A 12,648-nucleotide genomic window follows, 5' to 3' on the forward strand; every position below is an offset into this window, starting at 1 on the left:
AAGTTTGAGAAATATTATAATGGATTTTTAAAAATTGTTCACGGAATATGGATATCACTGGCTAGGTCAGCATTTGTCACTCATTCTAATTGCCCTGGAGAGTTGCATTCTTGAATCGCTGCAGTCCTTGTAATGTATAGGCATCCACAGTGCTATTAGGAAGAGAGTTTCAGGATCTTCACCCACCAACAGTAAAGGAACAGTGAAACAGTTCTATGTCAGGATGATGTGTGGTTTGGAGGAAATCTTACAGTTGTTGATGTCCCCCTACATCAGCTGTCTTGTCATTCAAGGAGGTAGATTTGGAAGATGCTGTCAAAAGAGTCTTGAACAGGTAATACTATATATCAGCGAAAGGGTAAATCTTGAAGGTGGTGAATTTGGTTTCAATGAAGTAGACTGATTTGTCCTGAATGTTTTCAAGCTTCTTGAACCTTAGTGGAGCTGCATTCCTCCAGGCAAGTGGAGAGTATTCCATCACACTCCTAAGTTATGTATTGTACTTGGTAGATAGACATTGGTTAGGCCACCTCCTGTTTCCAATGTCCTGTACAGCTGCAAGATGACCTCCCAACTCATATACTCAATGTTTTGACCAATAAAGGAAAGCATACCAAATGCTACCTTAACTATCGTATCTTCCTGAGACTCGGCTACTTTTGGAATATTGCATGCAATTCTGGTCTCCTTCCTATTTGAAGGATGTTGTGAAACTTGAAAGGGTTCAGTAAAGACTTAGAAGGATGTTGCAAGGGTTGGGGGATTTGAGCTATGGGGAGAGGTTGAATAGGCTGGGGCTGTCAGAGGCTGAGGGTGACCTCCTAGAGATTTATAAAATTGAGGGACATGGATAGGGTAAATAGACAAAGTGTTTTCCATGGGGTGGGAGAGTCCAGAACTAGAAGGCATAGGTCTAGGGTGAGAGGGGAAAGATAAAAGGAACCTAAGGGGCAACTCTTTCGCACAGAGGGTGGTGCGTGTATGGAATGAGCTGCCAGAGGAAGTGTTGGAGGCTGGTACAATTGCAACATTTAAAAGGCATCTGGATGGATATATGAGTAGGAAGGGTTTGGAGGGATATGGGCCAGGTGCTGGCAAATGGGACTAGATCATGTTGGGATATCTGGTCAGCATGGATGAGTTGCACCGAAAGATATGTTTCCTTGCTGTACATCTCTATGACTCTGGGAGGTGAGTTACATGCCGCAGAATTGCTGGTTTTTATCTGCTCTTGTATCCATAGGTAGTTGTGTTTAATTTCTGGTCAGTGGTAATCCCCATGATGTTAATAGTGATATTCAGCTTTGATAGTGTCATTGAACATCAAGAGTGGTTGGAGTTGAGGGTGTGGAGTGGGAGTAGGGGTGGGGCAGTTGAGTGGGTGGTGAACAGTCAGGTTATTTTTAGTTGAAGTGTTCCTAGGCCATAGGAACAGGATTAGGCCATTCGGCCCCACCAAGCTTGCTCCACCATTCAAGAGGATCATGGCTGATCCAAAACTACTCACTCCTGCTTTCCTACCCTTTCCCCATAATCCTTGATTCCCCTACTGATCAAGAATCTATCTATTGTAACAACTCTGCCTCCACAGCTCTCTCTGACAAGGAGTTCCAAAGACTGTCAATGAAAGAAGAAATTCCTCCTCCTCCTCCTCAGTCTTAAATTGGCACCCCTTAATTCTGAGACTGTGCGTTCTGGTCCTAGATTCTTCCATGTGGGAGAATATTCTCCTAGCACTTACCTTTTCAAGCCGCTTAAAAATCTTATATCTCAATGAGATCACCTCTCGTTCTTCTAAACTCCAGTGAGTAGAGTCCCAACCTGTGTAAACTTTGCTCATAAGACAATCCTTCCATAGAAGGGCTCATCCTTGTAAACTTTCCCTGAACTGCCTCCAGTGAAATGATATACTACAAATGTTACCATCTTTTTTTAGTCCAAACCTTGATGTTGCTCAGGTCCTGTTGCATATGGACATGGGCGGCTTGAATATCTGAGGGGTGATGAATGATGCTGAACATTGTGCAAACATAGTGGAGATTCCAACTTCTGACCTTATGATGGCAAGAAAGCCATTACTAAAGCAGCAGATGATGTTTGGGTTGAGAACACTATCCTGATGAACTCCTACAGTGATGTCCTTAGAATGAGATGATTGACTCCAGTAGCCACAATCATCTTTGTTTGTACTCAGCACGACTCCAATCAGCAGAGAGGTCCGCTTGATTCCCATTGACGCAGAGGGTTGTACGTGTATGGAATGAGCTGCCAGAAGAAGTGGTGGAGGCTGGTACAAATGCAACATTTAAAAGACATTTGGATGGGTATATGAATAGGAAGGATTTGGAGAGATACGGACCGGGTGCTGGCAGGTGGGCCTAGATTGGGTTGGCATATCTCATCGGCATGGACGGGTTGGACCGAAGGATCTGCTTCCATGCTCTACATCTCTATGACTCCATACTTTGCTTGGATGCCTTGATGAGATACTTAGTCAAATACTGCCTTGATATTATGGACAATCTCTCTCACCTAATCTGAGGAGTCCAGTTCTTTTTTCCATATTTGAATCAATGAGGTCAGGAGCTGAATGGCAATTGCGGAGCGCAAACTGAGTGTCAGTGAACAGATTATTAACCTTCAAAACAAATCATAAAAATCATACCAAATAATTGGAAATAAATCTTTGAAAGAAAAAATGTTTTGGCCAGTATATTGGTGTAATAGCTGTTCTCTTTGTTCAGCCGGTCAAGCAGCATCCGAGGAGCAGGAGAATCGACATTTCAAGCATAGGCCTCACTCCTTATGAAAGGCTTCTGCTCGAAACGTCGATTCTCCTGCTCCTGAGATGCTGCCTGACCAGCTGTGCTTTGCCAGCATCACACTCTTGACTCTGATCACCATCATCTGGAGTCCTTACTTTCTCCTAGATCTCTTTGTTCAGCCTGGTCACCAGCTGTGTCAAATAATTTCTTAAAATTCAGCACTAAACTGCAACTGCTTTCATTAGAGAGTTTTTTCCATAACCATAATCAATTATAAACAATTATAAAAGAGTTACTGTGAATTTTTCTTTCCTTCTCAAACAGTAGTTTATTCATCAATTGATTATGGTTGATGGAAAAAAAACTCTCTAATTGATTATGGTTGATGGAATGCTTCACAAAATAAAGGAGTAACTAAATATGCAATCTGATGTTCTGTAATAATCTGTTTTCATGTGTGAATGGCTATGTAATTAGTTTTCAGTAATATCATTTTGTTTTTCAGAAGCTGAATACATCAGCAACTTTCACAAGTATCTGTTATCCAGAACAGAAATGAAGGTTGCAGTATTTGGTGAGTTCAAATAAATACATTATGTTACTATTATCTCAACTTCAATCTTATTTACACAGAGTGAGTGAAATGCATCCAGGAACTTCTAAATTTAATGATTATTATTCATTTCTGCACATATTAAAGATCAATCCTAATCTTTCTGGTGTTTTATATTTGCCTGTTCAAAAACATCCTATTACAGTTTATAAAGTAAACCAGAAGTAGCTGATTGAGTTTTGGCGTAACTTTTAAATCATAGGACAGCACATTTAGCAATACAGCATTCCCTTAGTACTGATGTAAACCATTATCCCAGATTTTGGGTTCAAATGCTAGAGTTAGACTTAAACCAAAAGCTTCCTGAGTCCGTGGCTAAAGTAAACTGTAGTAGCGCCGAGTGATATTTGATAAATTCTAGTCATCACCCTGCAGGGAAAACAAAAGTCAAAATTATTTTGGACAAAAGAACGCAGAAGACGGTCATCTATTAACTTGGAACAAGAACATGCTGCTACCAATTTACATGTTATCCCAACTTGCACTGTTTCTAAACATTTAACACTGTTGAACCCCAGACAGTAATTCGACTTTGTGGTTTTAACAAAAACAAGTCAGCATAAACTGTTGGTTCTTCTCAGCAAAATAATACATGCTACATATTATTGTATAGGTTGACTAGAGTATACATATACAGAACAACCTCGGTTATCCGAACGTCAATTACCCAAATTTCTGATTATCCGAACAAGATCTTAAGGTCCTGTAAAAACATTATTCATTATCCGAACAATCAGTTATCCAAACAAAATATCCCTTGCTTGTCTCGTTCAGGTAATTGAGGTTGTTCTGTAATTACAGATTAATTTGATAAGATCATGGCTGATCTGATTGCTCAACATTTTCGACTACTCCCAATAACCTTTCACCTTCTGGCTTAGCAAAAAGCTAATTGTGTCTTAAAAATTTGCAATAATTCTTCCTGAAGAAGCAGTGGAAGCAGACTTCCAAAGAGACTAAACCTTCGAAGAGGCACAATTTATCCTTATTTGTTTTAAATGGGCAACCCTATTTATTTAGCATTGACCCCCATTTCTAGATTCTTCCAAAAGAGGAAGCATCCTCTACACGTACACCCTTTAGGACCCGTTGTAATCTTATAATTATGTTTCAATTGTTGTTACCTGTTTATCTATGACAGGTCTGAGTCTAGCCTGTCCAGCCTTTCCTACTGGGTAACCATTCTACTAGAAGAATCAAGGCTTTAAAAGGGAGGGAATGGCATCAGTTTGTGCCTATGATTTCCTTGATTTGAAGCTGAAAATACAAAGGAACAATAAAATCTACAAATTTACCTTGTCAAGTAGCAACTAAACTCTGTCTTCAGCAAGCATTTTCCTACAACAACTAAGATTATGACAATAAAGGAATGCAAATCCATCGTAGCGCTGGAGTAGCATATTGTGCCTTACTTGGTGTATTACTCCGGCTGTATAACATGTCCTGTAACTTACCACATGTAACAACAGCGATCATTTCCTGGTTCAATACTTTTCCTTTTCCTGTAGGTGAGAGTGCCACCTTCTGCCTTGCAAAAAGTGCAGTGAAGACTCTTAAAGATCTCGGGGTATGTACTACTTTCCACGATCCCTTTCATTGAGTTCTGAAGTACTGCATGAATGATTTAGTAAGCCCAAGTTAATTTATAGTTTCATCAACTGCAAGTGTGAAATACAGACTGAAGCTGCAAGTTATGACCTAGTCATCCTAGAACATTCAGAAGCAGTGTGCACCACAAGTATAGTAAAGATAGTCTAAGGTTTCTAACAGCAACAAAGGTGTGCAAATTCTTTGGAAGTGGTAGATTTAAGACTGAAGTAGTTATAGTCCTTCCTTATTGGTCGGGAAAATTATTTCACCCCTGCCTGTACAGGACCTTCCTATAATCTATTTGTTAAATTGACCCGAGAAATAATCCTTCAAGACAACAGCTGTTGTTGTGAGCTTTTTAGAAAATTATCACACTTGTAATCAGATGTAATTGTGAGAAGAGAATATCATGGTTCCTGCAAGCTGTGTGCCTGCATAAAATTGTCAAGTGTTTCATAGAAAAGTCAAATGTCATGTGTTTTATAAAATCACCAAATATATAATACAAATAATTCTGCCTGCCCCAGGTTTTCAAAGTTCAGAAGAATGGGTGCTCCACCTTGGAATTGAGCAACACCTTTCTACCTCTCATCAATCAACAGAAACTGCTGGAATACATCCTTAAATTTACTAAAGAATAGAAAGTGCTGGGCAAAGTGGTGCAAATGGTGATTTATTGATTTGGACTGATTAACCCATTTGAATTGCAAATTGACATTTAAAAACAGAATTGAATATTTCACTTGCTGCATTTTCTAATTTGATTTTTTTTCACTTTTACTGAAAAGCACATGGCTGGATGTCTTTCTTACCCATACAATCAAAGTTAACATAGCATTCCCCTTGGTGTCACCTATCTGTGTCTTTTGATGCGGGTATATGAAAGTATATTTCCCTAAGAGGTGATTGCCATCATTGCTGCTGATCTGTTGGATACACTGATATTTTATGGCAGCCCAAGAAACTGCATATGTTTGTTTGACCTCTACTGCTTATGTAATTTATGCTTGTTTACACTATTTCTGATAAATTGAGTCATAGGCCATAGGTTGTAGTGTCAAATTCAGCAATAATGAATGAGGTATCAAGTCATCAAGGTTCTTAGGACACTGGGGAGCATATTGCCATGTGAGAGAGCCATTTGCTAAAACATTTTGCTGTTCTAAAACCTAAGTGATCTAACACTGTGAGTTCTATTAAGATTAGGCTGTGGGCTTTCCTTGCAAATAATGGTTTTGATCAGCATCTACCATTCTCCAGACTTCATATCAATACCTTCAATACAATACAATTGTTTTATATTTGGGAGTGACTCTGAATGCTGGTTATAGACTTAATAAGAAATCTTTACCCAAACTTTAGCACCAACCATATTCTGGTGGAAGATCGCCTATCTTGAAAGATGACAGTTTTTACAATAATCTATAAATTCTATGATGCAATGTCTGCTACCTAATGCACTTACAAAAGATATGCTACATTAAGGTCATCTTTTAGATTCTTGTATAGGGCCCTGACTCCTCCAGGTAGCTGATGGTTATATTAAAAATGGTTATCTTATGAAAGATATTTCTTTCCATCTTCCATTTGGCAACTCATTCCCATGCATGGTTTCAAAATAGGGGACAGCATCTGACTTGGCCCCTGCTTTTTGCCATGCTGCATGAAACAGTTATACCAAGAAATATGTGACAAATTTGTGAGTTCATGTGACCTCAGCTGCACACTATAAATGAATAATCCAGATTGAAATATGCTTCTCCTTACCACTCCCATCCCCCAGCACATGCATGTTTTGTCTGTTTCTTTTATTCCCCTTTCTTATCCCTGCCTTTCTCATCTCTTCTCTTCTTCTCCCCTGTCCCCTCCCCCCCAACACCACCATTTTCCTGACTCTTTAGTCTGGCCAAATTGACATTGGGTACTTGCTGTTTGAGGTGTAATAATTATCAATCTATGCTCAAAAGCACTGTCCTGTAAAAAGGACTAATTATATTAACAGTTATTTGATCTGTACTTTGTGTGTGCTGTATCTCAAATTACAGATTGCTTTAGGCTTGTTGAAATACACGTACTTTGATTAAATCCAAAGTACTTAGTGACCAAGACAAAAGCCATATAAACTTCAAAAAGGCCAAATGTTTACATTTATTGTACCTTGGCAATAAGGTAGTCATTCCAATAGTTGTGTCTATTTTGGGGTAAGCAATATGCTATAAGAATACTGTGCATGGCTACTAATCTATAGACTATTAAGTTCAAATCCCAGCCTTGACAGAATTGTCACTAACCAATCGTTGCATTGCCCTTCTCCCAACATTCAGATTGCCCATTGTATGATAACCATATACGTGGCAATATGGAGGGGGAGATAAAATAGTTTTTAAACCATCCTAAAGTTTTTCAATGTGCATTTGTTTCTACCTGATTAAAGATCGACCCTGAGTAAAAAGTGGGGACTGCAGATGCTGGAGATCAGAGCTGAAAATGTGTTGCTGGTTAAAGCGCAGCAGGTCAGGCAGCATCCAAGGAACAGGAAATTCGACGTTTCGGGCATAAGCCCTTCATCAGGAATGATGAAGGTCATTCCTGATGAAGGGCTTATGCCCGAAACCTCGAATTTCCTGTTCCTTGGATACTGCCTGACCTGCTGCGCTTTAACCAGCAACACGTTTTCAGTAAAGATCGACCCTGGCTATGTGTGAAGGCTGCAACAGAATTACAACCAACAGTTTTCAAAGTATAGTACCAGGGACTGGAACCATATGATCTTATTAAAGCAAACACTACAATATAGAGTCCAACTCATTCCTTTGATGATGCACATCAACCTTAAATTTATAGTATATGCCAGTACTGTATGGGCATAAAATTCTTACAATTTGCAATATTTTGTCCTTTTCCTCTTAAAGAAGAGACTTTCTAACCTGAAGTTTTAGGCTTGCAATACCATCAGTAAGAGAAGTTGATTTATGTAAGCTACACTTCCAGCTTGAAACAGTGTAGTGAACAAATTGTAACTGGTATAATGGTGGACCACCTCCTTACAGATATTTAATGAGAAAACATTTCAATATCATTTATGAAGGCTGGGATTAGGAAACCACTTTTTTGCTGTGATATGTGTAAATACTGTGATCCATTAACACATTTGTACAGTTTATTTTATCGTGTATCTATTTATTGAAGGTCTCAGCTATTCCCTTTTCATTGAGTTAACATGAACTCATGCTAATTTGAATCTTGGGAGAAAAGAAGTTAGGCCTTAATGGTTAAATTTCCACAACATATAACTGAATAAGTTAAATCACTGTTGTGGAAAACATTACCTTTGTGTTAGACCAAAGATTTTCCACAACCTAGTTGCACTGTATTTTAGCTTGTATTTGTTCATTTTTGTGAATGTCCATTTCTAATATATGCAATATGTTATGTATGTAAAAAGATGATACAAAGTGCTGCATTATTTGATGTTTTGATTTTATGAGTGAATGACTGCAGAACTGGCAAGTTGAATTTCTGCCTTGTGTTTGGGTGGGGGTGGATTTGTACCGTATGCTTCTGGTGTAGGATGGGGTTCAAAGAAGAAATGCCTATGCTGTAAATACAAAATAAAAGCAGAAACGTTAACTGTCTTTTCTCTTTCAGATGCTGACTGGCCTGCTGGCATATTCCCAGCAGTTTCTAATTTTCGTTCAAGTGTATAGTTTGTTTATACCCAAGCGACCTTTTCTTTTAACTTGTTTTAGCTTTTAAAATCAGTTTCACGTTACAGTATCAGGGTAAGAAAAGGCTGGAAGATTTATTTCTAGAAGTAGGATATTGATGTACAGACAGCTTAGAACTATTGGGTTGTATAAGTTGAACTTTTATGTTGGTGAGAACAAAATTCTCACATTCTGAAAATAAATTGAAACATATTTTAAAGGTAATGAGGTGAATGTGCAGCAGATTTTAACTTACTGAGAAGCAATAGCTGGAAACAGTTGCACTGATCAGTTAAGCTCAGGACTGTGACATAACCTAGATTACTAGAAGCCTTAATTATTTGGTGCTTCCAAAATTAAGAAAGATCTTAGACCATTATTAAAGCCATATAGGAAATAAATGTGTCATGGATAAAAACACAATATTACAGCAGTTCACTGTCATTTTATGGTATTTACTTTGTTGTCTGCCATTTGATATATTCTGTTTCTTGAAATCAAAATTGATGCAAAATTCAAGATAATTGAGATGTTTTGGCAAAGACCAACTGTGTGGAGAAGACCATCTCACCATTTCAAATTGTTTTCAACATGGCAATTGTCACATTCAGAAAACTAATGGAATGTTTAAGTCTAAATATCAGTAAAGCCATGAATTAAAATAATTCACCTTTCATCAACCAGGTTTCTACCTTATCCTCCTGAAAGCTACAATGGATGAATTGGTTGGAATACATGAATTCCATTAACCTTCCAGTAGCCTCCTGAAAGTGACATCTCTTCATAATTGGGCCTAGCCTTTGCTGTTTGTGTGTTAACATACAGGTTTTTTGCAACCGTGACCAATCCTGTCCTTGCTTGACAACAGCAACAACATTCACCCAAGCAGAGAGGTTTCACACTGGGGCAAGGAATCAGGATTGAGATCAAGAGCAGAAATCCCAGCCAATTTATCTCCCAATCATAGCCACAAAACACTGAAGCTGAGAACAGCTGACTCAGCATATTCTAGAAAGTTAAACCTGTAACTGGATCTTTGTAGTCTGGAACTATTGTTATGGCACATTGCATATTTATTGGACCACATGGGATTTCCATTGAATGCATGTTAGAGGTAGTTGAATGTTTGTCCTTTTTATGTATCACTAAGATTCCAATTTTGACTAACTACATTAAACAAATATTGCTAAGTTTTCAGTAATATCATGAAGTGATGGAAAGTAAGTAAAAGTATAAAACAAAAAAAGGTATAACTCAATGTTGGGGCTTAGTTGTATGTAAGTGATCTTGTCAGTGTATATACCAGTATATATCTTGACCTTGAAACCGTGAAGGATTTATTCTTCCATTCATGTATCACACAATGTCACTTTTTACCCTATAAGGTCAATCTCTGACAGACTGCTGCAGTTACTCACTTGTTTAGTTCCAACTTGGTAATGGAAAAGGTTAATTGAGGAGGTTAACTGCTTTCTTTAGTTTACAAACTGATGACTGAGTGGCATTGTTTAAAATGTTGCAAAACTTTATTTTAATTTAGTCCAAGGATGTTGCCAGTTTAGCAGTGGATGAAAATTTGAATGTTAAGATCAAACATAAAGATTGAGGTTGCAGTGTTCTTGGACAAAGAGGACTTGGATTCAACCTATCTTGCTACAAGTGCTGGCAACTGCAGTATTCATTCAGTTCTGTCTAAGCTATTGCATGGAATTGCGTTTTGACTATCAACTAATGTCTGCCAAGGAGAATGAACCTTTTTGGTTATTCTATTTATTGTTATATAAGCACAGTTATTTTTACCCATTCGAGATAGGTATTTAATATGCCATTAAAATACTTCAGATCAGTGCGATATTTTGAAGATTATTGACCACTAAAGCTCAGATGTACAAAAAGAAGCTGCTTGTTAGGAATCTCAACATTTGGGAATGTGACCCAAACACTAGTTATTGCTCAGGACATAATCATTACTGCAGAAGCAAAAAAAGGCAGTGACTTTATTTGTGTACAGTTTGGGCTGTTTTGTCTCTCCATAGCTTTCTTGATAGAGAGGGAAAAAGTGGAGAACGAGAAAATGTGCAAGTGCTGAAACCACTTAACTGTTGTGACCTTGATGTTTGAAATGCAAATTCAAGGAAACAATCCTTAAAAACCACATATCTTGTTTGAGGGAAACTGTTTCATCACCTCTGTAAAATAAAAGTTTATAAAATAGTTTTGTGCTGCTTTCTTCAATGTTCTGACCTAGCAGATACTTGTCAGTAGCTTGTAAACTCAATATGTACCCTAAGTTTCTTGCACCATTGTTTTTGATAAATCTGTCCAAAAACATATGTCAACAACTGTTCTCTTCAGGATCAATGCACAAGAGAAAAGCTAATTTATTTAATTTTGCATTAATGCCTGCTTCTGTTTTTCCTGGACTTCCATGTGAAACAAAATAAAATGGGGAAAGTGAACACAAACCTTGGCCTATTACGGGCTAAAGCACAAATAGGAGTTTTACTCTGTGCTGACCCTACAAAGTCAACTAACTTTTAGCCAAATTTAGAGGTTTTAGTTATGAGGAATGGTTTGGAGAGTTAAAGAATTTGTTAAGCTAGTACAGAGGAGGTTGAACTGTTTCTAACAGAAGTTTTCAAAATGGTGATGAGATTAAAATTCTGTGGTGGTGGTTGTGGAGGTTTTTGGTTCTCTAACCTTTTGCAACTCTGGAAATCCTGTAGAAGCAACTTTTATTCCAGAAATGGTCATTTCTACAAGGTTCATGATAACCTTGCACTTTGATATCAGAACTCTTCCAAAATTAAACTCTGCTAACCATTGGTTAGCCAATTAGTAACAATGGAGCAGCAAGCTGAGGAGAGTCAGACGAATAAGAACATAAAAAATAAAAGGGAAGTTAGATTTTTGTTTGCAGAAAGATTTACTGGAATATTTTTAATTTCCCAAATCAATAAAACATAGACTATAACAGTGGAAGTAGAAATGGACAAATAGTTGAAAAAGAGCAATATATGACAGTAGAGGTTTACGGAGTACAATGGGATAGTTCCAGTTGAAGAACTGGCATTGATGAGATGGATCAAATGGTCTTTAATCTGACCTATACTTTCTGATTCTGTTAGAATAAATGTGATAAATTGCTGGCCAATGATTGATGCTAATCTTAAACAATTTTCTTTTGTGTTATAATTTTTTCCCCTGTATACTGTGATAACATTCAAGGTCATTGGCCATTTTTCTACAATTATGCTCAAGTATTGTATCTTAATACAATGTATACTCAAGCTCAAGAAGAAAGATGGTCAAAATGCAAATTTTCCACAAGGACAAAAGGCGCTAAGTAATTTATTAGCTTGTCTCTAGTAATTGATGAGCACCTCACACCTGTTTGAATATCTGTGTCTCCAGATGTCAGTGTTATTGTCTGGCAGGTCATCCTTTTTGGTTAGGACACAAGGAAGGAAGGAAGGATTAAAGCAAAGGTTAGTAATAGAAGCAGGTTTTACTGGCATAGAAATTTAACTTGCAGTAAGTTTGGTTTGATTTATTTTGTTTTAAGTAAAGGCACCTGATTTGTATGGGCAAGTGTGGCATGTTTATTATTCTATATTGTGCAAAGATAAGTTGTACTGATTGAAATAAGTGAGCCAATCATAACTACTGTTGTTCATTGACTGTGAAATAAAGCAGGTTAACAATTCTTATCTCACCTGTACTGTCTTGTCTTTTCTCATCCACCCTCAAAATGGTTGAAATGTTATGTTTATATAACAGTTATAAATAACTGGTTTATATATCAAAGGAATTGCATCTATTGGTTTACAGTATGGAGATTTGTTTCAGATAAATAAGCACACTCCAAAATGAAAGCCATTCAGAATTACTTGCATGAGTACCATCTCTACCCAAGAAGATATGCAAGGTAATGCTCCAAACTTATGCAGTGCTGGCAGTAACCCAAATTGTT

The 12,648-nt window shown here is 37.6% G+C and overlaps 1 protein-coding gene across 3 annotated transcripts in view; it reads left to right on the plus strand.

Moving 5' to 3' along the window:
- Positions 1 to 12,364, plus strand: part of gpam (glycerol-3-phosphate acyltransferase, mitochondrial) — a 93,198-nt gene extending 80,834 nt beyond the window's left edge. For 2 of the 3 annotated variants that reach the window (XM_060842136.1, XM_060842138.1), the window contains 3 exons: positions 3,271 to 3,339; positions 4,887 to 4,945; positions 5,496 to 7,463. In XM_060842136.1, coding sequence (XP_060698119.1) covers positions 3,271 to 3,339; positions 4,887 to 4,945; positions 5,496 to 5,609 — 242 coding nt within the window. In that variant the 3' untranslated portion in view covers positions 5,610 to 7,463. Of the gene's footprint in view, positions 1 to 3,270; positions 3,340 to 4,886; positions 4,946 to 5,495; positions 7,464 to 8,616 lie in introns of those variants that run through there. The other variant, XM_060842137.1, reaches the window with a different exon arrangement.
- Positions 12,365 to 12,648: the final 284 nt, after the last annotated feature.

This window comes from Hemiscyllium ocellatum, chromosome 22 (genome assembly GCF_020745735.1).
Source record: "Hemiscyllium ocellatum isolate sHemOce1 chromosome 22, sHemOce1.pat.X.cur, whole genome shotgun sequence".
Lineage (NCBI taxonomy): Eukaryota > Metazoa > Chordata > Chondrichthyes > Orectolobiformes > Hemiscylliidae > Hemiscyllium > Hemiscyllium ocellatum.